This window comes from Lepisosteus platostomus, chromosome 7, assembly GCF_059453375.1.
Source record: "Lepisosteus platostomus isolate fLepPlt1 chromosome 7, fLepPlt1.hap1, whole genome shotgun sequence".
NCBI classification, from domain to species: Eukaryota; Metazoa; Chordata; class Actinopteri; order Semionotiformes; family Lepisosteidae; genus Lepisosteus; species Lepisosteus platostomus.
This window is the reverse complement of record NC_142617.1, coordinates 39428411-39452166: the sequence shown is the minus strand read 5'-3', so window position 1 is coordinate 39452166 and position 23756 is coordinate 39428411. Positions and strand designations below refer to the sequence as shown.

General features: G+C 41.1%; 2 protein-coding genes across 5 annotated transcripts; one reads left to right on the top strand and one right to left on the bottom strand.

Annotated features, from left to right (window-relative positions):
- Position 1: 1 nt before the first annotated feature.
- On the bottom strand, positions 2-16043 carry traf3ip3 (TRAF3 interacting protein 3). 4 transcript variants are annotated; one of them, XM_088640198.1, is made up of 16 exons: positions 15890-16042; positions 15075-15122; positions 13722-14191; positions 12859-13003; positions 12488-12557; positions 11654-11681; positions 11053-11082; positions 10067-10162; positions 7602-7673; positions 7357-7497; positions 6411-6548; positions 5922-6057; positions 4873-4923; positions 3996-4132; positions 1501-1614; positions 2-898 (listed from the first exon to the last, which is right to left on the bottom strand). In XM_088640198.1, exons 3-16 carry the CDS (start codon positions 14094-14096, stop codon positions 701-703), a joined length of 1731 nt encoding a protein of 576 aa, XP_088496324.1. In that variant the 5' UTR covers positions 14097-14191; positions 15075-15122; positions 15890-16042; the 3' UTR covers positions 2-700. The 4 variants fall into 4 exon arrangements, with proteins under 4 accessions (XP_088496324.1, XP_088496323.1, XP_088496326.1 ...); XM_088640197.1 differs by lacking the exon at positions 15075-15122; XM_088640200.1 differs by lacking the exon at positions 15075-15122 and having other exon boundaries at positions 12859-12949.
- Positions 16044-18557: 2514 nt separating this feature from the next.
- Positions 18558-23026, top strand: atp5pb (ATP synthase peripheral stalk-membrane subunit b). Its single transcript, XM_088640205.1, has 7 exons — positions 18558-18733; positions 19626-19662; positions 20466-20611; positions 21052-21215; positions 21728-21853; positions 22087-22266; positions 22844-23026. Exons 1-7 carry the CDS (start codon positions 18706-18708, stop codon positions 22919-22921), a joined length of 759 nt encoding a protein of 252 aa, XP_088496331.1. The 5' UTR covers positions 18558-18705; the 3' UTR covers positions 22922-23026.
- The last annotated feature ends 730 nt before the right edge of the window (positions 23027-23756 follow it).

Genomic DNA, 23756 nt, shown 5'->3' with positions numbered 1-23756 from the left:
CTGAGTATTTGTCATTTTGTTTTATTCTCGTGAGGTACAATATTATTTTCTTCCCCAAACCGTGAAAACATGGTACAAACATCAATTGCACTTTATTTTATCCATAATAAAAATAAAGAATAAAATACATGCATTTTGTACTACAAAATGTAAAGCTGGTTTCAGAACCTTACAGGCTAAAGTAAATTCCATCCTTACTTTTCAAAACCATTTTTAATGTCAGTCTTGAAATACCTGAGGTTGGAAGTTAAAGTCCTGGTAAACGGTGGGGTTTGTACAGAGGCTAGGCAGTGCAGTGGTTAAGGCAAAGGGCTTTTTACCATCTTGTTCTAGACTGCTTCAGGCCCCAGTTAGACCACTTTCCTGTGCTCTGCCTTTTGGCTGAGATGCACTTAAAACCGTGGTGTGTTCAGAAGTTATGCTGAACATAGGTCTCAGAAAGTCACTTTAACATAAAAGCATCTGCAAAACGACTCGATTATTAAGACTTCCCATTTTTTCACATCAAGATAGCATGCCTCACTGCTAAAAAAACAGATGACCTCTAACAGCCTTTTTTTCCCAAAAATGTGTACATCATTGTGTAGTATAAGATCGTTTCACTTCCAGCTTCACCTGTATGAGGAGGCGTGCAAGGTTTTGGGAATGTTTGTACGCTAAGGATGAGAGAGGGGTGTCTCTCGCTGTCTCTCCCACTGTTTCACAAAAGGGGACGTTGAGGTCCGTCGCCGTTACCCCACTCTGGTGAGCTGAATCTTCGGAAGAACTGGTCAGCGTGCGTCCTCAGTACTGAATACAGGGCTGCAAGATGCTCGTAAATGGGAGGGTGGAAGGTGGCCACTAGAACCGCTACCAGCACGACCAGCAGGGAGAGACAGAGCCACGTGCTGCAGCGCCTCTGAAAGCCAGAGAAGAGATCTGTTACCACATGCACTCACTGCCGGCATTGTCCTTTTTGTGGTGTTATTGTTGGAATAGTTTTCTCTGTATTAACATTAATCATATTGCAGTTTTCCTCATAGCCTTAAACACTCCATTACATATTTCCACACGCAGGGCACACGGGCAGGCACATATTTCCATATTTCCACATACTAAGGGATATTACATACAGTATCTCATCTTAGACTGAAAAAGAGATTGGCTAACCCTTCCCCAGTCTTTTTATACATCTCGTGCTGCTGCTGTAATACATGGTGTATCACAGTCGTCCCTCCACTTAAATCCAGGTGCTGTAACATAGAGATCAGCAGCTCTGCTGTTTCCAACTTGGAAGAATCTTGCTGCCTACATCCAGTGGTTTGCAGGAGGTTGTCAAGAAAGCTCTTCTGGTTTTACAAGATGAGTTACTGTAGCTGCTGTTGAAAAAGGTGTATGAGTGATCCTGCAGTGTGTGTGCTTGTATGAGTGGCACTGCGGTGTGTGGGTATGTGTGTATGAGTGGCCCTGCAGTGTGCTAGTGCGTGTGTGCTGTCCAAGTGACACTGTGCTGGACCTCACCGGTCTCTTCCGGCCCTGCAGAAGCTTGAGCTCCTCCCTGCACTGCTTCAGCTTTGACTGACAGGACTGGTACTCGTGCTCCACTGCCTCCAGCTCCAGCCGCAGCTCCATGCACTGAGGGGACAAGACCACAGGCCGATTACCACCCAGACCTGCTCCCTGCCGCACTGGGTGCAGTCTGCAGGAGCTGTAGCCCAGCCCCCACACTGAGGAGGAGCAAGTGCTCTGTCCTTCAAACTCCGAATGGTACTGCACCGATAGGAGACACAGGGCTAAGTGTGGGTGTGACTCTACTTTCATAGTATTGAAAAAATGATTTCTTGGTAAATCTTTAGCTTGAAGACTGAAAACTGAGTTAGAACAGTAAGTCGTTTTCAAACTAGCTGATTTTAACTAGTTAATTTCAAGCTGAATAATTGAGGCACAGTGCCCTGCTGATTCTAAAAAGTCTGGCATCAAGATTCACGGCTACTTGATTAGTTGAAGTGTTTTCTTTTGTTGCAGCCTGATGAATGGTATGGGGGACAGGATTCAGCAGTGTTTCTGTTTCGCTTTATTAAGGTAAACTGAGGGAAGCATTGCACACACCTGCAAAGAGAATGCAGATTTCTGGCTGTCAGGAAACAAATTCAACTAATACAGTAGGTGAATTTGACTAATTTTGCCCATGTCAGCAGTTACAAAGCATCGTAGGTTTCCTGCTTTGTGCTACAAGTGTTCTGGGCCCTTTTTTTAATCAATTTGGTTTAAAAAAAAATCACAGGCATCAGTTTTTTCAACAAAGTTTAATATAAAAAGAAACACAAGGTTTACATGTTTGGATCACAGTTACAGAATAATTCACATTGTATGGCTTAGGGCACAGGTCTCCACTCCTGTTCCAGAGAGCTTATAGAAGGCCATTAAATACTAAAGACTGTGATCAGTTAAACTGGTGATTTTTGCAATGTAATTTAATTTGCATTTAAAACAAACACCCTAAAGACCCTGCAGCCTCTTAGGGTTAAGATAGGATGTCCAGGGGGTTCTCTTTAATTCAAGACCCTAACCAGGCCTGTACTGTGTATACTTTCCAAGATAATTAAACCTATTAAAGGGTCTATTCCAGGAGGATTGACCTTGGCTTCCATTAACTGAGCAAATGGCACGCTTAATTTATCAAAATCTACCAAGTCTGTAGTGTTACAAAAGGTGATTTAGGATAATCTATAAGACAAAATTATATTGGGGCTCCCCAGGATCAGGGTTCAAGACCCCTGAGTTAGAGTGAAATTTATTTTTGCAATTTTCATCATGAAGTCCACACTGTATAAATAGTCAGGGTGTTTTTTTGTACCATTACCATAATTATTCATCATTATAGTATCTATATTTACAAAAATAACAACACTCTTAAAGATATTAAAAGTCACTCATGAGCTGAGGAATGTCTATTGTATTTCTTCAAACATACAGCAACTTTGTAACGTAGTACAAAATACAGAACAAACTGTTGCTTTGGTTTGAGTGGCAAGATAAAACGACATTAATGACAGATTGCTATCAAAGGTGTGATCATTAACATTGCACTGAAAATGTTTGTAAATGAGTATTAAGTTTTAAAAGACATAGTGCAACTTTCTAGTTTAAAAAATCAGCTTATTGCAAGTTCACATTTAATAAGTATATTTAGAAAGCAACCAACACAACACTGGTTTACTCCATTGACTGTACAGTTCTTCTGATTTTGTGGTGCAACTATAGAGCTGATTTAAATATCATAAGGTGTTTTGCCTTCTCTTTCACTGCTTATTGACTGCAATAAACCTATAACATAAATCAACTATTCACAGCTGAACACAAATCATTGCAAATGAAGTTGAATGTATGTTTAATTGTAAACTTTAGCACATTAGTAACCATAAAAACAGCCACATAATAAATAAGACGTTAGGAACGAGAAAGGCTGCTTGACCCATCCAGCCTGTCTGGTAGTTAGAAGCTAAGTAAACCAAGAAACACATCCAGCCATGAAGCAAGGGTTTTGGCTTCAACAACATGGCTAATTCATCATTCCATACACAAAATATTGATTTTTGTTCATAGCAAAAATAAAGTTCACAAACATTCTCTGCAAGATAATTTAGCAACACTATTCCACTAAACTATGCAATGTGTTGCATAGTGTTGCATCATTAAATTAAGTTCATTTAATTCCCATCCTGTCTCAGAGTCCTTGTGTTGCTGCATCCTTGTCATTTTAGCACAGATCTATACCCTCTTTTTGTGCAACTAACTTTAATATGACGACTCTACATGCCTCACAGACAAAAATGAGTTCCTTATTATCATGTGTCACTACAGACAAGCTGTCCTTTGGTGTTTGTAAAACAGGTAGCTTACATTCCTATATAAATTAGTACCACTGGAACTGTATCTGCTTTTTGTGTGAATCACTGTGTGATTCCTAGGTACAGTATCTAAATAGGTTTGGGCTCCAAAAAGCATTGCCTTACTTCCTTTTCTTTTGTCTTCAGCTTGTGCTGTGTTTCTTGCAGTTGGTGTTCAACTTCTTCCAGTGCACACTCGTCCGTCCCCACTCGCCCCAGGTGACTAGACTGGGGATTGGAATTCCATATTCCAGAGCTTGTTGCTGTAATATCAAAAAAATAAAAAAGTTAAATGAGTATGTGCAGATTCATAGAATGTTTGGGTCACGTTTGTGAACTTGCGTTTTCCATTCTTCTTAGGGAAAAAAAGCAGCCTAGAATGCCTCATGGAAATGAGCGCATTTCATTTTTTGTAGTGTGATGGATTACAAAGTTGTAATGACCACAGAGCTACCACTTGAGACGGTCACAAAGATACCGTATGTTTGGATGTTAATTGTTTCAAATTGCAAGATTGTTAGTTAATTGGAATGTGTATATGATGTGTGTGTCTTTTTCTTTGTCAGAAGACCAGGGAAACAGGTGGTGGCTACATTGGTTTAATACTTTGTGTTTTTGTGGTGGGGAAACAGTTTGGCTGCCAAGCTTGTAGATGCAGGTCTAGTGACAGCTTGGCTGAGCTAGGATTTGTTAGAGTTTTTAGCAGTCTGTTTTGTTTCATTTCAGTTTAAACCTTAAAAGTAAAAGAACAAGCCTGGACCTTTTAATTGAATTTCCTTGTTGGAGTGGTTAACATGTGAAGATCTCTAAACGGCTGTTCTGAGACTGGGGATCTTCCATAGTAGATAGTCTTGTTCTGTAGTAATACTCTCAAGAGGAAATCGGATTTTACTCAGTTGGTTTCTATCTAACTCTTCTTTGTGACAGGCAAAAATTAACCTAGCATTTCCAAATTTGTGGTCATTACTTTTCTGAGGTATCTAAATTTGAGTAATTTGCTTACTCTGCACATGGCTTGCTGTTGATTTCTGATCTTCAGAGCTCTTCAGTTTCTCTGAAACCAATAAGAAAATAAGGTAAGAAGGACGGCACACTCTTCAAAGCCTTATATTGAGTGAGTGTGTGGCAGAGTGGAGTGTGATGCCTTGCTTTTCCTCCAAAGCCAGTTTGAGCTAATCTGAAGATCACATTGACTATGACTGTGCTGTGTTACTTCATAGGGAAAATATGAATATAAACACCATTTCGAGACAGTAATTGTTTTAGGATTGTGTTGATGACTACAGGATGCATGACAAATACATTTTCCTAAATACATGTTTTCAAACAAGACAATTTCCATGCAAAATCAAAAACCTGAACAAGTCACTATTGATTCACTATTGATTCATTGCCACATACAATCTTCTTTTAAACAGTGATGGGCAACGATGCTCACTTGGGCAGCTCCTGAGTAACTGAGGTGGACCATCCTTAGGAAAGTTTGGTCAGATTTTCAAAGGTTCAATTTACTATCCATTTCCTGCATGTTTAACCTGGTGTTCTGCTCTTGCCTTTGCCTTATTTTCCCTGTGTCAGTACTGTGATTTACTACAGCTGATGCATCAAGATGCAGCAACAACAAACGTCACAAGTTTCAAGTTTCAAGCTCATTGTCATATCTGCCTGAACACAATGAAATGCTTACTTACCTGTTTCCTCACATAACGAATGGCAACACAAATTGTTGGAGATAAGAACATAAGACAATAGCATGTGTGCCAACTACATAGTGGAAAGTAGCAGCACTATACAAAAGATTCATACAGAATACAGTAGCTGCAGTTACATTAAAATGGATAACAACTGTAATCTTCAGCAGCATTCAAATAGCACAATATATAAAGACCAAGTGCTAACAGTATTGTGAGTTAGTACCAAAGCAGTGGGGCATAAAGTGTGGGAAAAAGGATTCAGAGGTGCTGTTCAGAAGTGTTATGGCTATCTATGAGAAAGAACCTTTCTTTAAACCAAGAGGTTTGGGCGCTACTGCAAGGAGCTGCAGCACAGTACCTCTCAGGTGGTCCAGCTGGTCCCTCTTCAGCTGGTTGTCCTCCTGGAGCACAGCAATCCTGGAGAGTAGGTCCTCCTCGTTCTGCTGCATAGTATCCAGCTGAGACCGCAGGGCTGCCTCCTGACCCCCCGCTCGCTGAGGGAGAGGGGCAACAGAGATTAGTTGACCTCCAGTGAGAAAAGAGCTCTCTGTGTTGGCACACAGACTGGGGGGGAGAATGCATGCTGACAGCTCAGGCACAAGAAGTACTTCCAGTTAGCTTGTGCTGTGGGTGATAGAATTCTAGCAAGAATCAGTGTTAGGTTGTGAGTGCTTTGTTGCAGCTGATTAATATACAGTATATTGTATAGGGATTGATAAATACATGCAATTGTGCAGCAGTAAATGTATATATGAAATAAATAACATAATGCTTGTTAAGTACAGGGTTGACCTTGCGGGCTGTTTTCCTCAGCTGTGAAACAGATCCTTTCAGCAGCTCTCCTTACCTCCAGCTTGCTCTGTTGGACGTGAAGCTGGTCGGTGTTTTGCTCATGGCTCCACCTGAGGGCTGCACAGCTCTCTTTCATGTCCTCGTACAGGCCCCTCCAGTGTTCAGCCTCCTGCTGGGCAGCCCGGAGGGCGTCCTGGGGGAAATACATGTTAAACATAATAGCTTGCACATATACAGCGCTGCTCATCCCAAAGGATCCTGGAGAGATCTACATACAGGAGGAGACACACTTCATTCACCACCCTGAGGCGTCTGGGTGACTCACAGCAGCCATTCTGTACCAGCAAGCCCTCTAAGCAGCAGACGAGGATGGGGAATTGCTTCAGTAGACAAATTCTACAGCATGAGAGTGGACTTTAGCTAGGACACCCCTGCTCTTACAAAAAGTGCTATGGGATCATAGTGACCAAGTAGCCAGGTGACTAATTGACCTTGGTTTAATGGTCAAATATCCAGGTCACTTGGTTTAATGTCTCATTGACATTGACCCAGAGCAATGTGTCATACAGTTTTTTTGGAAATTCTTGTCAAGAGCAAAAGATCACCACCTATTGGTCAACTAAACACCATCTACAGTAGCAACCGGTTTTCCTTATAGGTTTTATTTCTCAGTACTGACCAGGCCTAGCTTTGCTTAGGTTCAGAGATCTAATAATCTCACACGAGAAGGTGGCAATATTGCTGTGTGAACAACGCTGCTGCTGAGAAAAGAGACTTTGTTGATTCTCAGGTAGGAAATTTGACTTGTAATATGATTGTTTCCATTGCTAATGTTTTATTTTTGAACTCCAGTTAGGCTTCAATGTCACTGTTCTCATGTTAACAAGAGTAACCATAGAAAATCGGAAGACTGAAGACAGAGACTGATAGTCTCTGTCTGTGTCCAGGTTGGCCTGCAGTGTCTTTGTGCTCTAGTCACCCTGCTCCCAGCCACCACTTACCTCCAAGCTCTGCACTTTCTCCTCCACTGCCTGCTTGTCCAGGATAGATTTCTGTATCATCGCCTTGGCCTTTTCTTCATACTTCAGCTTCTGCTCTTCCATCTTCAGCATCTTCTTCTTCACACCATCCCGCGAATATGTCTTAAAAGATTAAATCCATTTTATCCATTTTACAGTCTTTGAATTTTGTTCATTTCATTTCTGCTTTTTCTGTTTACCTCTGAACAGTATGACTATTCTCTTACCTGCATGCACACTTGCAGCTGTGATTCCAGAGAGACTATCTTGCATTTCATAAGATCTTCATTATACTGAACCTGTGGAGACAGTTAAACATTCCACTGTCATACACTGTTATCTTTTAGCAAAGTCAGGAGGTGCAGATTTCTAAACTTCTCCCCTTTGCATTGAAGAGTACAAACCAATTGCAGAAATACAGTTTAATGGCATTTTTAAAATTGAAACCAAACCCCATGCCTGGTAGAACATTAACGAGGGTTTTCACCCAGTCTGGAATGGATTGAAGCAACTATTTGCATTTTTATGAGCTGTAATAGTGGCATTAGCTTTCGAAATAAAACAAATCACGAAGATTAATTGTATCCTAAACATTCAGTGCTACTGAATCTCAAAGAAGATAACTCACCCAGCTAAAAGCATGACACTGAAAATCGTAATGGAATTAAATGTGAAAATTTCCATTCCCATTCGATTTGGTGAGTCCAGCATCATCGCTGTTTTTTTAGAACTTTTCTCTACCACCACCTCCCCAGATACTAACCTGATGCCCTCTTTTGTAAATCCCTTGCAGAAGGACAGTGACACAAATGAAGGACTCTGACAGACTAACCCTAACAGGAGTGCATAGCTCTGCTCCCACCCTTCCTGTGAGATTTGTGCTTTCTCAAGTGTGCTTGCTGAAGAGAGCTGCTTGTCTCCACACAAGAGGAAGTGACAGACCGCAGAACTCTAACTGTCGCCTCACGGATGTTTCTGAACTTGCAGAACTCTTGATGAAAACAGGTGAGACCAGATGCGACAGAGTTTTAAAGCCACCTTACCCCGGGACACTCAAGAAACAGGGCTGTATTAACACAGAGCTTTGATGTCCCCCAGCTAAGGTAGATCACTAGGATGACAAGGTAAACAACATTTCTACACTCTAGTGCAGGAGCCTCTTGTGATACGAGGAAGCCATTTTGTTCCACACATCAATACATCAGCAGAACCACGTTTGCCAAAGAACCAGACTTATCTGTTGCAATATCATTGTGAGGTTTGGTCAGTGGTCTGCTGTGTGTTTTCTTACAGTCAGGGCCATTTGTATGGGAATACATCATAACTGCTTGTTCCTTAAATGAAATCATGATTCAGGATGCTGCTTTGCAATTAAGGACTCAATTCAAGAATACAGTTAATATTGCCAGTGAGAAAATGCTGCACCTTCCACAAGCCTCAGCCTAAGCTAAAGCACTAACAGGATGTGAATAAAACCACATAAGATTAATAATAGCGGAGGAGGCAGATTTCAACGTCTGTAACTAAAACCACAGGCAGTGATGTGAGTGACAGGTGGATTTTCTAACGTGCAGGCAGGGAGTGTTCTTTATTTGCAGTGTATTCAAATACAATATAGTCTTGTTTAGAAAGGCATTTGGCCCTGGTACCACTATCCTAACCAAAATAGATACTTTCAAAAATACAATACACCAATAAAAAACACAGGTTGTGGTTATATCTCCCCAACATGCTATTTCCGTTTTGGTGCTACTATCCTTAGAGAGGATGTGTATTTTTGTTAAACAGTCAGGTACTGTTCATGTGTTCATGGGATCACTGAAGATACTTGTGCTCACAGTAGACTGATCTCAGAAAGTGTAACGCTGAGGTTTTCACACCAGCCCCTGTGACCTTCCAAATTCTACAGTACACAGCTCTTGCACAAATTTCTGATCCTCTGAAAGGAAATGGACAGTTCTAGCATTGAGAAAGGAATAAATAATTGACACACTCCCTTAAATTACAGCACAGGTGCCTGCTATAAAACCTGTGGTGTAAAAACTATTATGGTGTTTTGTATAGTGTAGTGGTCCCTTTAAATGACTTTGATGATAGAAATGTACTGTATTTAAAAAGGGAGGCATGGTGGTAGTGATTAGAATTGTTGCTGTGCAGCACTGGGGCCCTGGGTTCCATTCCGGACCTGGGGTGCTATCTGTGTGGAGTTTATATGTTCTCCCGGTTTGTTAGGGCTTCCCCTGGTAGGGTAATTGACTTCTGGGAAACTTGGCCGTAGTGTGAGTGTGTGTGTGTGTGCGTGTGTGTGTTAGTGTCTGTGTTTGCCCTGTAATGGATTTACATCCTGTCCTGAATTAGTCTAAGAAGTGGTAAGAAAATGGATGGGTAAATTTACAACCCGCTGATAGAAATTACACCTGAAAGAGTTCAGAAGGGACATTTATTCAAAACCACTGATGCACGAAGATTCCCTCAGCCCTGCACACTTATAGTACTCATATTTGCAGTTGAACTACAGTAGCTTGAGCTGTGCTTTCTCAACAGTTCTTGCTAGGGGTTGATGTTTTATAACACCACTAGAAAAAAGATCAGATCAGGACAGATTGTAAGTTCATCATCAAGCAGAAACACAATATGGTCATATCAGGTCCTTCATGGTCACAGACCTGCACAGCCTAAGCGTTCTCCTTACCGTCCACAGTTTCTCCGAGGAGAGCAGTAGGGTAGAGGCGATGTGCTGCAGGATGGATAGCTTCTGTTTAAGAGCAGCTTCTCGATGCAGGGCCTCCTGCAATGGAGAGAAGATTAATTTCAAGGAACAGCCATCAGGAACTTTTGGCACGAGCAAATGCAAACACAAGCGTCTCGTACAAAGCCTAGCCCTTTGTGGATATCTGTTTTTAACCTGTTCTCAGATGTGGAGTGAACATATTGAACCTATTCCTCTCAGCATTCTGTTTGGTATACTGTGTGGCTGAACAATCCAAAAGAATCAGTCTAGATGCACTGCTAATACCTCTGTGTTGCTTTTGCTCTCTGATGTTACTTAACTAGATATCTGTAGCTCTGCCACCTCACAGGCAGTGAGTCAAGGAGGTCCAGCCATGCCTTAAACATGCAAACATTAAGCTTGCTGTTTGAGGGTCAGCTCAGATGTCTTCTTTGGTCTGGCGACTTTTCCTTCTGTTTCAATGGCCTCTTTCCATCCTTTCCAATCTGACCTTTATGTCCCATCGTTTTTTTCTGACTCTTCACCTTCATTTACATTGTTTCATGCTTTAATGCTTTTAGTTTAATATGAAAAAAATGTTTTTTTTTATTAAAGTAATGAGAGCTGCTTCATTATCTGTAGAGAGGGGGGACATTTACTACTGTAACACTATAGTCATGTATTATATGATTATTATATTACGATAAGGAAAAAGCAATGATGATCTTAGATTTTGATTTTAAATGTGGATTTGTATTTTAAATATTTAAGCATTCAGGAATGACTAGACATTTCAGTTTTGCTGTGCATAGATGGAAACATAAAATCACTTTGAAAATGATTTTTACAAGCAAACAGGAAGGACTAATTAACTAAAAATTCACAAGTAAATAACCAACTTTCCACAGAGACTTAACTCTGCACCATTCAGCGCTTTTCAGCTAAGGGTGAGGAAAGATGTACAGTACCTGTAAGTAGTCCGAAAGCTCAAGAATCGCCTGCAGAGAGACAGAGAAAGAGGAGATGAAAGGCTAGTCTTGACAAGTCTGCACTGTGCCCTGACACCTCTGTCACAGCACCTAGTCTCCAGCTGCTCACTACAGCAAGCACTGCAGAGGAAGGAGGGGAGGGAACATCGTTCTTCCTCTTAGATTCTGACAGCCGATAATAAGGCACTTATATAATGCACTGAAGCAAGCTAAACAAAACCAGCAAGCTCAGGTTTCTGGCCAGATTTCAATCAACTTCTTCCAATGTTGGCAGAAGGGAGGGATTTGATGAGCACACAGTCCACAAAGCTTTCTCTTCTATGTTTAAGCATCTAGTAGTATGTATAATCCCTTGTCACTGTGACTGGCTGTACTTTGCTGTCTTGCACCATTTCCTAAACCATTTCTTTTACTTTAACACAAGTGTGTCAGAAAAGGCCGCTGCAACACCTTCAGGATTTAAAAATGAAACCGTACATGGACTCCTGCAGCTTTGAGAGGTGATGTTAAAGACAGAGAGGAAGGCAAGAATGAAAGACGGAATCCTCTGTGTTTGATATAACAGGCGTCAGGTGCTTACTGTTTCACTCGCAGTTACAACTCCACTCCTGCAAAAACAAAGAAGGAAGAGGAATTCTGTTACTTCAGAGGGAAGGGGGGGTTCTCAACATTTAAGCCATTAGATAGTGAAGTTTTCCTCATGGTCATGCTGCAGGATATACTTCCTTTGATCAGGGTCACAGGGCTGAAGCCCTTAAAGGCAACAAGTGAGGGGAGGCCTCTTCTTTGGGTCGCCTTGTTCATCCAGTGATTAAAAAGAAACTTTGTAATTGAGCCCAGAGGCTCAGCTGACTGCAGCTTATCCGAGTGAAGTGAGGTTAGGACTCCCCCCTGGATGTGACGTGACAGCTACCCCACCAATGCTCCTGAATGTTTTTTGGAGGCTGGGTTCATTGGAGCAATCTGGATAAAGTTCTAAGGGTACAGCAGCAGTGTGCACAGAGTGGAACTGAACCCCTCAGTCTTCCAGTTTGGAGCGCCAAGCCCTGATCACCCTCTTCCAGGGATCAGCAGTCTAATAATCTCCTGCATCCACTCCTTGACTCGGGGAACACCTTCTTTTCTGTTCTCAAAATAGCACTCACTTCATGCATTAATTACCCATCTGACATTGATCTATGTGTTATTCCCAATGTACATATGCATGTGATGTATTGTAAAAACTTGACCCCCATGAAGTCTTGTATCCCTTTAGTTATACAATGGGCAAACATCACCACTGCTTTTGGGTCTTAACTCTTTTGTGACATAAAAATGACAATACACCCTGCAGGAGTACTGGTCTTCAGGACTTTGCTGCTCACCGCGGTGATACCCCTGCACCCCTGCCTTAAAAACGCTAAACCACACTTACTCTGTCTGCGTGCTGGACTCTCGCTGAAGGTATTGGCTGCTGACCAACCCTTCCACTTCAGTCTGAACTCCTGGACACATGGGCCACAGAAAAGAGAGGTGTTGTTTAGCCTTGATATAAAAAGGGTTTATTGAATTATACATGAGTTTAAGGGGCAAGACTGACCAGTTATTTTTCATTCGCTTAATTTGCTTGATTACAGTTGGAGAAAATCTCAAATTATATGGAACTACTGAGTCATTGTTGACTTGGCTGCAAAAAAAGACCAAATGTAGTTCAAACTCCAGGATGTGCACAGAGTTTCAGAGGGAACAAGCTCACTTCAGGGAAACCGATCTAGTGCCGTAGAACAGTGCCGGGCATATTCCCACCTCGTTCTCTTTTCAGGGCCACTCTCTCCTCTTTCAGGGGCTCATCCTGTGGGGGCACTGAGAGGCAGGAAGCTGTTCCCGTTGGCAGAGCCTGCTGCCTTCCTGACTTTCTCAAGCGTGGTGTTTCTGCGCTCATCCAGGGGGCCTGGAGAGAGATTAACCACAGACGATCACTAAAACACTGCTCTGAATGTTGCATGAGCAGCATCCATGTCCTGCATTAGCACAAGGAGGAAGACCCATTGTAGTCCCTGTGTCATGTACTGTACATTGGGTAAAGTGCTGTTTGCTTTGGAATATTTGACTAAAACAATCCAGTCAATCTGTTTCATTTTAAAGCTGAGTGGTCCTGCTCTAGTACCGGAGGACCTGTGAATCTGCAGGTTTTCTAGCTTTCCTTAAAGCATCTGAAGAGCTGGGGAGAGCTGGTAAATTGTTCCAGTAAAGCCAATAATGAGCTCATTTGGGTCATTAAGAGCTGAGTTGGCATGCAAACAGGCAGACACTTGAAGTTTAAAGCCTTCCTAAGTATTGCAGGCTGGTTCAGTACCACTTTAGCTCACAGCCTGTCTTGTTTTCAAAGGTGTTGCATCATGTCTTCATCAACCATATTTGCAGCCTACCTTCCTAATAGAACCTGATTAAAATATGTTGGTCTAAGTAAAAATGTAGGTGTAAATATTTCAGCAGCACTTCTTCAACATCTAGTTGGTGCAGAACATTGTGTGGCATTTCAGATCATCCTATCTTACAGATTTTTTTCTCCACTAGAACAATAGCCTCCCGGTACTTGTGTGAGTTTGAAAATCCTCAACATGTTGGGTGGAGCTCAGAGGAGGTGGCGCCAGATCACTATCAGTTACCTGCTCAATGGTCTTCAGATCTGGCCATGTTATTCCAAGCTCCTGTGACATCACCAGTGACCGTCTGTTCAGGAGGGCCGGCCTGCAGACGTTAGACCGCAGGACAACTTTGGGCTCCTGTGGTTTCTCTTCTTCTCCATTTGACACCCCATGGTCAATTTGCCTCCTCCTTAAAAATTCCCTCTGCCTCTTGCTCTGCTGTTCATTCTTCCAGTCGGTGTTCCGTTCTTTCCCGCCACTCCGGCACGTGGTGGTGTTGTAGCGCTCCCGGAGACACTCGCGCTTGGACACCCTGATGTCCACTTTCTGGTCGTAGCTCTCGGCCTGCAGCCAGCTCCTTTTCATCGGCTTCTGCATTGTGCTGCCGCTTTCCATCTTATTTTCACTCAAAATTCAATCTTAACCACAGCACACAGCCCCTTTCTTCCGAAAATTCCGAAGGGACTCTGCCCTTCGGTTTTGAAGAGATCCTGAAAAACAGACATTGAGCAATTAAACAACTCTAATTGTTTAATTACTTGTGCTGTTAAAAAAGGCCCTTCCTCTACCCAGAGAAGGGATAACTTGATTTTCATATTCAATTTCATTCTCCTCCCAGGTGAAGAGATTTTTACAACTTTAGTCTACAACTTTACAAGCAGACCTGGGAATATCTGGAATAAAACCAAAACCAAATACCTTTGTTGTGTGGGACACACGGCCATTTAAATTTGTGCAAATTCACCACATAAACATCAGCTTGAAAAAGCAATGGAATTACAAATGAGACAATAATCAGTATACATTTCAGCTGTATCCTGTAATCATACCCAAAATCACTTATTAACATTATCATGCTGTTACAGTATATAATTGTATCATTTGTGTTAATGATTTGGTTTATAATACCAATAGATATATTGAAAACAATTTCAATAAATGGTGTGCGTTTTCTTTTTTTTCATAGACTAAAAACATTTTTAGTATTTTTTCTATTTTGCCATGAAAAATGAAGGCGTTGAAAACCAGGTTGTTCTACTGCATTTGCTAAAGTAACTTAAAAAAAACCAATACATTATCATTAAGAATAAAATATTATTGTAAAGTTTGTTTCTTGGACATTCAATTTAAGGATTATAAAAAAGAACAAGCTGTTTGAGGTTTTCATAGAGATGATAGATTATTTGATTCTATAATGATTATTGAGTAAACCGAGTTCGTAACAGACAGTAACTGGAAAAAAATGTAGTCTTGCTTCCCACTATTTTATAAAACCTCAGCTTTACAGGAAGAAAGAATAACAATAAAATGATTAATTACTCTTCATTTTGAATACTTTACTACTGTACATACTTTCATTCAAAATTCACTTACCAGGTGTCAGTAACAGGGCCTTCTGCGTTACAGTTTGTCTGAAATATTCTGTTGCTCAAACAGATGTAGTCTAGTCATAATATTTCATTGATAAGAACTTCAATCTTTACTCTCTTCAGATCTGGGTCAAGAGCTATTCATTACTTCTCTGCCTTTATCAAACCATTAATTTATTTTACTTCCAGTAGAAACTAAGAAAGTCTTTAGCAATTCTTCACAAAGTAATCCGTTGTTATCATAAATGTACAGTATATGAAGTACAGGATGTGCTTCAGAGCTATTTGCACAATTAGAAACTCACAGGAACGAGTTGGTGTGGTTCCCACCACACTAAACTGCTCAAAAAAGCAGCAATAGTTTGAACGGTCTTTTTTCTTGCAGAATGGAAATTTACGCAGCAACTCAAATAATGAATCCAGAATGGTTTCAAGATGCAACAGTGTAACATTTAAGTGGGTCCTTTTACAGAAGCCCAGAACAGCACCGAATCACAGGAATCCTACATTAATACATTATTGCACACATGAATATCTTTGAAACCATTGGATAGTTTTGCTTCTTCCGACATTCTAATTTAATCTGTTTTCGACCAGTAAATTTGAACAGCAAATTTTAACTATGCTTACACAGCTGTAAGTATAGTAATCGAAAAGAAGTCTGCTTGCATTCTTGATAGTTAAGTGAGAAGAGCCCTTTTTCTAGGGCGGGAGTTTCTGCATGAATAAAGCTGCCTATTGACACCCACACCCGAAGACTTGTGTTTGACAGGCAGATGAAAAACATGTAGTTTAAGAAAAGACCTTTAAATGAGTTACCTTCTCCCAGTCCTGCAAGATATGATGAACACACCAGATGCCTGTTTGAAAAATTAAAACAACAGAAAGAAGACGCTAAGGGTATCCTCCATTGTGTTGCCTGAGCTCTTTTACTAGGCTCTGACGCTTGCACAGTCAAGTGTCATAGCCGCTGTGCTATTGCTGTGTTTTTTTTACGGGAAATGAGACAGAAACCACACCACTTCAACCCGTGTTCCTCTATCTCGTCCGGCAACCTGCTAGCAGCATGTGCCTGCTTGCAGATGGTCTTCCTAGATTAAGGCTGCACCCGGTCGTAGCAGCACTACGATCCAGTAGTGGTTACTGGTCGTGTTGTCTGTTGGTGGGAAAGACAGTGTAGGGCATGGAGTTTTGGGAAGTTTATATTAGTTTACTGTCTTCTGTTCCAGTGTTGCTCAGCCCCAAAAGTTTTAAAGGAAAGGAAGAACCACTGCCACCCATGAATAATGGATGGAGCATTGCTACGAGGCAACAGAATATGCATTTGAAAGGTCCTGGTTCTTGTAATGTAAGTGATCCATCCCTGATCTTCTGTAACACTTGATTGTAGCAGAAGAGCTGTGCCATGTGCCAGTTTGAAGAGTTTTAGCATAATTTCCCAGTCAGAAACAGTATAAATGTAAAATTATCCCAGTTTTTTTACATATTAATACAAATATGTAATATTGAGTAATTAGGAAAATATTTTGTAAAATACTACAGCTGTAATTCACTTAGACATAGGGACAGGTGGTTTTTCCATGTCATCTCATTTGCCAGAAGGAAGGTGAAAATACAGACAAAGGTATGCACCTAACAAACTTCACCCACCTGGAGAGCCAAATGTTGTGAGGATGACCTGTCACCAGACCCCAATTAGCATTCACCTTTGTCCCAGTTTTCAGCTTTGATAACTCTAGGCATGATTGTAAGCTGTGATGATGAGTATTGACCACACATTTGAAGAAAGAAGGACTCTGTGTGCTAGGTGAATGGTGATTGAAACCGTACCCTTTGACCTTTGTCTTGACTATTCTTGAGTCCTCTGACTGGAGGGAAAGCTGTAATGATGAACCAGGACTTCAGTTAAGTGTGAAAGCCATAGATCAGAATTAACCAGAATAAGTATGGTAATGTGTACAGCGAAGAACCATCTTTGGCACCACTATTGCATAGTAGGCTAGAATTCTGGATATTTCTGTACTGTTGCCCAGGTAAACAGCACTGGTTGAACATGTCTGCAACTATCATTCTATCTATTGATGGCTTTCAGGCCTGCTCTCTCAGTGCTTTAGGCCTTCTGAAAATGTCTGCCGTTTCTGTCTAATAAACTGACTCTTTGGGCAGCCTGTGACAGACACTCATCACCTTTTGCTTTTGGTGTGGACATCTTCTGATGAGCTCAAATTGCAGTTGTTTTCAAGCTGGCAATGAGGTTTTCTTCTCTGCTGTCTACACTGATAACAATCAATTTCCCTCTTGTTTGTTACTCCTCCAGTGCTAAGCATGCTTCATGAATTCCAGAAAAACAAGCGTGGTGAGAAATCCTACAGCACGTTAAGGCAGAACACGGAACACAAAAAAATGAATGAAGGAAGTGATGATAAAACTGTAGCCTTTTTTAAAAAAAAGCACTAGGGAGAAGTCTTGTTAGCTCTTTTCTTTCTGTAATGCAGATTTTTTTTCCCTCTAATATTTTTTTCTTCATCTATGAGAGACAAATTAAGCTTTGCTTTATATCATGTTTTAGCAATGAAGTGAAAACAGTAGTAGAGTACAGAATTGCAGGGGAACAGAAATAGGAGCACATTTTACCGAAGTAGGGGAGTCAGTTACAGAGGTAAGGGCACCTGATACATAATTAGGAGTGTCAGTTACAGATGCTTATCTTCTGACAAAAGAAGAAAAGAAAAATCCCACGCTGTGCGAGACTACCATCTGCAGGCCTTCGTGGTAACACACAAGACAAACAACCATCTTCCCCGTTTTGCTTATAGATGTCATCCCATGCAAACACACACTTTACTCCTTAAACCTCACTTTGCACTCCTACTGGCAGCTCCCTTCCTGTGAGCAGAACTGTTGCAAAGGTGGATCACACTTTTAGCCAAAGTTACTTTCACCTGTATACATTCAGATACTGTAGCTAGGTATTGTAACAGAGCTAATCAAAATGAAGTACTCCACTCAAAGGTACAATCTGAGCACCTTGCTCCAGCCCTGCTCTCAAAAGTGACAAGATAGATATCCTCCCTAAATCAAGTAATTAGCCAGGAAGACTCTTAGAATAATGGGGATGTTTCCTACACATGTGTTTTTCTCCAAGAGAACGGTTACACACATATTAGGTTTATCTGTAAGTTTTTTTTTATAAGTTTCAAAATATCTTTTATTGCTAATTTGAAATAAAAAGTTGTATTAATGTATATTGCCCATGCAACTGTACTTTTCTTTGAATTATTATAATAAAATATATTTCTTATGTCTTGGGATTGTAAACTATGGTAGGTATTTCACTTAGACTTAGAGACAGGCATGTTTCTAGCCTTAATCTTAATGCTTATTTCCCTTACCAATATGGAATCATACTGCTAACGTTACTGACTATTCGTCTCTATGGTAACACCCCGGATATGAAAGTGACTTTAAGTGCCAGTTGTATTCTCGCGATCTTTCGGAGCGTGAGTTCTCCGCCATCGTTGTTCCTTTCCATTGCAGAAGGGCACGGAGAGGCCGACAGCGGGGAAAGGAGTATTGCATGAATTAAAAAGAGACCGGTCTTGCTAAAACTCCGTTCCAACAGTAGGAGAGTAGCCATGTTGTCAAGACTGGTGCTGGTGTCAGGTAAATACAGTACAAGACCTTTGTCTGTTTGACCCAGTAGGTTAGCCGGTGGAGTGAAATTGAAGGGTAAGGTGAAGTCAGGCCTCTATATATTCTGGGCGGTCAAAGCGGATATACCGGTACTTTCTTTACAACCTCTTGTAAATAAAAATCATTATTTAGTTTTAAATGGAAATATACTGTGGGCGAATTAGTAATGTACCGGAATAAAAACAGAGTGACATTTAAGTCAAAGTCTGCTGGGCTCTGGTGTGCACAGGTCTGCAAGAAGAGGTTAAAATATCACCTGAAAGTTGTGCTCTTCAAACATTTATTTGGTTATATCCACGTGAAGCATGCTATTGTAGTGTAAAAGTTCTGTCTCTTAAATCTAAAGTTAGATCATGTACATGCAGATCACTGCCTTTTTAGTCATTACTGCTTATGTGTGTTTTTTTAATTAATACCATAATGGTGAGCGCCTGGGAAATTTAAGCGTCCCTGGTTTTGAGATAGAAGTTTATAGTCCATAATAAAGCACTACAATGTATGTAGTTCATTTTTTTACTTTAGTGTAAAATCTATAATGTCATTCGCGAGAATCATATCAGCCAATAGACAGGTTTCTTGAGGTTTAGAAGCAGTTCTTTGAATCCATTTTAAGAGAAGCTAGAGAAACTCTGAAGGTTATGAAAAACGAATCTAAATGGAGAGAGCTAAAGCTCTTTTCTTTTTATGCTCAGTCTTATTCCTTCACTTAGAAATTAACTTTTCAGTATGATGAAGTGTGAATGTCATGTTTTATTTTTATGATCAGACTCTGATTCCTCTGTCGACATTCCAGATCAAATTATTGCTGCAATCTAGATTTATTTCACATTTTAAATATATTGCTGTTTGTTTTTTCTTCTAGCCTCTGCCCTGAAAAGCAGTGCGCCTCTTGGTGCTGGGTAAGTCCCTATGAACCTTCAAGATATTTGTAAATCAAATTACGTATTGTAGTATTTTCCAATGTTATTTTTGAACTAACTTCAACATGTCTGGATCATTTTGCTTTGGGTTGGGAAGGGGATGCTGTAAAAAGAAGGGTTGTGTTTTTCTTAATCGAGGTCTGTTTACTGAGACACAAACGTAGGTGGTGAAGCTGAAGAGCTCTCCCTTCTTCCTTCTGCTTGTTGCACTCTTCCATCACAGATCAGCCTGTTTGGGCAGGAACTAGACTGATATTCTGTACATCTGATGGAGCCAGTTACACGGGGTGATGTTAGCCCCTTGACATTTGAGTGTAGAGTTCTGTAGCAGAGAACTCAGTCTTGCATCCTCTTCCACAGTGAGCTCACTACAGACTGGGTTCTGCCTCTGTCACCCCTGCTGGGATTTGATCAGTTCCTCAGGGGGCTCGGGGCACACACACAGTGCCTCAGCACCCCATCCCGCCCCATAGTGGAAAATATCACTATGTCGCTAGATCAGGTCCATCATCATGGGTAATTTCTACACTGTCTAGGGTTCAGTGGTGTGGTGTCACCTTCTGCAACACACCCTTGAATGCTGGGTCCCATTATGCATGTCATGCCATGCAAGTTTTTCAGTGTTTGAGTGTGTTCTCCAGGTTATGGGTGAGCAGCTTGTTCCATACTCCCACAACCCTTTGGGTAAAGGGCCTCCTGATGTTGGTTTGTAATGCACTTCCATATAGTTTTCTCTGATTGTGTTTCCCCCCACCTATGTGGCGGTGTGTCTTCCTCTCCAGTCTAGTGCAGGCATCCCGCTCCTTCCACACAGCCCCGCAGTGTCTGGCTCCGGTGCCGCCGCTGCCGGAGAAGGGAGGCAAAGTGCGCTATGGGCTCATCCCTGAGGAGTTCTTCCAGTTTCTCTACCCCAAGACTGGGGTCACAGGTCAGCAGCACCCTTGGAATCTATTCAATAATAGTCTCCATATTTCTGCTTTGGTAAGCTGCAGGTTTCTCTGTACACTATCTCATGTATTTTGGGTTGGTAAGAAGTAGTAGCTAGGGCTCTGTTCATCTTCCTGTCTGGTTATGGGTTTAAGTCCTCAGTGTGTGGACACTAGTAATGGAAGTTACTTCAGCCCTGTTGTACCGTTCCACCTACATTTATACTTGGGGAGCAGCATTGTTGGGGACTGATCTGTGATGGGTTAGCAATTATGGGGGTTAGTTTCTCTGCTTACCAGCTGAATGAGCTGAGTAGACATGTGACAGATATTGCATATGACCTGTTTATCACTATCATGGTGCAAATACATTTAGTTTTTTTTATGATAGATTAATAGGTAGATTATATTCCTTTTGTCTTTTTTCTTTGTCACTCTTTAGGCCCCTACATGCTAGGGACGGGTCTCCTGTTGTACCTGCTGTCTAAAGAGATCTACGTTATTAACCACGAGACATTCGCTGCCGCCTCTATTGGTATTGTTATTGTTTATGGCGTGAAGAAGTTTGGTCCTACAGTGGCAGCCTTCGCTGACAAACTGAATGAGGTAATTTCCCTTGCTGACCTTTCATATGCTGCTTTATACAGTGACTTGACCATAGACCATGGATGCCAGGTGAAGTGAAAGTAATGACAAGAATTAAACTTGCAGATATTTAAAAGGCTATGTTTTTTGTGGGTATTATTTTTGCTGATTTGAGGTTTGTAGTGCAAGGTGCTACGGAGTCGGGCCGTCTTCAGTATTTCATTTAAGATTTAAGATTTTCCAGTTACAGCACAAGTTGTTTTTGTAAACAAGCACATCATTTAGAAAATCGCCAAATTTATCTGCATGGCTTTTTTATTCACATACATTACGTTGCTTATGATGTTACAGAAAGCCAGGTGGTGGTAAAGAGCTGACTTAATCATTAAGAGAAGCAGACTTTATCCCAGGTGTACTGAGTCATTAAAAAGCTGATTGGTAAGGGAGATGGCTATATGGCTTCTTTGTCATCTCGCACCTCGCTATGGGCTCATCACGAACTGCCCCGCGCTCGGGGGGCTGTGTGATTGCAGGAGAAGGTGGCGAAAGCACACGAAGTGAAGGAGGTGGCCATGAGTAGCCTGCAGCAGGCCATCGAGAGCGAGAAGAAGGAACAGTGGAGAGCTAATGGCAGGCACATGCTCTTTGATGCCAAGAGGGTGAGTGAAATGATGGAGGGAGTGGGTTGCTGGGGCCCTAACTTCCTCTTCCAGCCTCATTCATTAAAGAGTGTGTTGGAGGGGTCTACACCTCCATTCCTTGGGAGCTGCAGAATTTCCTATTGACATGCAGCAGTGTACTCTGTGGGAACCAAAGAAAGTCCTAATTCCTCTTCCTGAGTTTCCATATTGATGCGTCATGTAATGTTCCTCTATCCCCCAATCCCATCTAGAACAACGTTACCATGTTGCTGGAGACCAACTACAGGGAGAGGCTGCACATGGTTACCAACGAGGTGAAGAAGCGCCTGGACTACCAGATCGACATCCAGAGCCTGCAGAGACGCATGGAGCAGGAGCACATGATCAACTGGGTGGAGAAGAGTGTGATTCAGAGCATCACCCCCCAGCAGGTACAGGACCCCCCTGTGAGACACCTCGCACCACCTCTGTGGGCATGCTGTGGGATTTTGTTTATCGAGCAGTTTTTTTTGCCAGCCGTTTTGGTATGGTCTTCTTTGTAAAACCTGGAAAAGTCTTTAAGCTAGTATAGAAAAGGGAGTGTTCATTAACCATTTAAAGACTTAAGAGTCAGCAAAACAGCACTAGGATATAAATATGATTTCACTTTTTTCTTTTTTGTGTTGAAAAGGGAAAAGTTTTGCTTTCAGCTCTTAAATGTCAAAAGGGTTTAATAATTTCTACCATTTTTTTACCAATTTCTAACTTTCAGAACTTGTCATTCAGGTGTGTTGCTTGAAAAAGGAAATTAGTTTTTTCTTTTTTAATACCTATCCACTATCGTAAAAAAAGGCTTGTTCAGCTAATGCTGAAAGGAGAAAGAAATAATGTAAGCTGTGATCCTAGATATTCTGTTTCACTTCCTGCCTTATTTGTTCATAAAACCAGTTTTATTTTTCTAGGCAGTGTATGATACATTGGAAAAGGTGAAACAACACATTGATTCTTCTTAATTTTTTTTTGTTACAGGAGAAAGAGAGCATTGCGAAATGTATCACTGATCTGAAATTGCTGGCCAAGGCAACTCAGGCCCGAGCAACTGTCTAACACAGCACTTCATTCTTATGGGAGACCTTGGAAACCACCTGCTCTCCTGTGTGTCTGATCAGATATCCACTGCGCTTAATTATAAATAAATTGTTTCCTCTAAAAGATGGTTTGTTTTTTTTCTCTTATCTGAGTTTGCATGTTATTAAAAATTGAGATTGCCGCCTGCAAATGTAAATTTGATAAAACATTTTCCTAAGCAGTAAGGTTTAGCATAAGGAAGCATTGTTATATGTTCTTGTGAATGAATGAATATGAAAGAGTGTCATTTAGTATTTTTCCAATGTCCCAGAAGATGTTTATTTTGAGGGTTTGAGGACATTTGTGTATTCTCATTCTCTGTAGTGGGAATGTTGAGATATCATATGAAAGACAGGTGATGCTTAGATTAGCTCTGTGAACATTGTAGATGGACACTTCAGCAAGATGCAGTATGTGTGCTCTGAAGTAGAAATTGGGTCCATACTCAGTTTATTCAATGGAACACCAAACTTTTGGTATTCATTTGATTTTGATAGTGTCTTAAAAATGAAAGGCTTTTGTTTCCTTATGAAGTCAGACGCATTTCAGGTGAATGCCAGTATTTGCACACAGAAGATAGGTAAAAAAACAAAGCTGTGTTGCATCATTTGCTATCTATAGTTGAACTCTTGTTCCCTTCAATTTACGGAATTTTGTTAAAGTATATGAGCCTTACAATGTCGGGATTCATACACCTCTTACAGTATTAATATCATGGTTCAATTGTATATTGAATGTGATTTTCTCAACATATGAGGAAGATGGATGTCCTATCCTATGCTCTTAACACACTTTTATTACATTAACACATTTA

Excerpts from the sequence above, each read along its gene's own strand:
- traf3ip3 (XM_088640198.1), bottom strand. The coding sequence starts at position 14,096 with ATGGAAAGCGGCAGCACAATGCAGAAGCCGATGAAAAGGAGCTGGCTG. Across the intron at positions 4,924-5,921 it reads CCAGCTGGACCACCTGAGAG|AGAAACTGAAGAGCTCTGAA; the intron begins GTACTGTGCTGC and ends TATTGGTTTCAG. Across the intron at positions 4,133-4,872 it reads AACAGCAAGCCATGTGCAGA|CAACAAGCTCTGGAATATGG; the intron begins GTAAGCAAATTA and ends TTGATATTACAG.
- atp5pb (XM_088640205.1), top strand. The coding sequence starts at position 18,706 with ATGTTGTCAAGACTGGTGCTGGTGTCAG. Across the intron at positions 19,663-20,465 it reads AGTGCGCCTCTTGGTGCTGG|TCTAGTGCAGGCATCCCGCT; the intron begins GTAAGTCCCTAT and ends CTTCCTCTCCAG. Across the intron at positions 20,612-21,051 it reads CCCCAAGACTGGGGTCACAG|GCCCCTACATGCTAGGGACG; the intron begins GTCAGCAGCACC and ends GTCACTCTTTAG.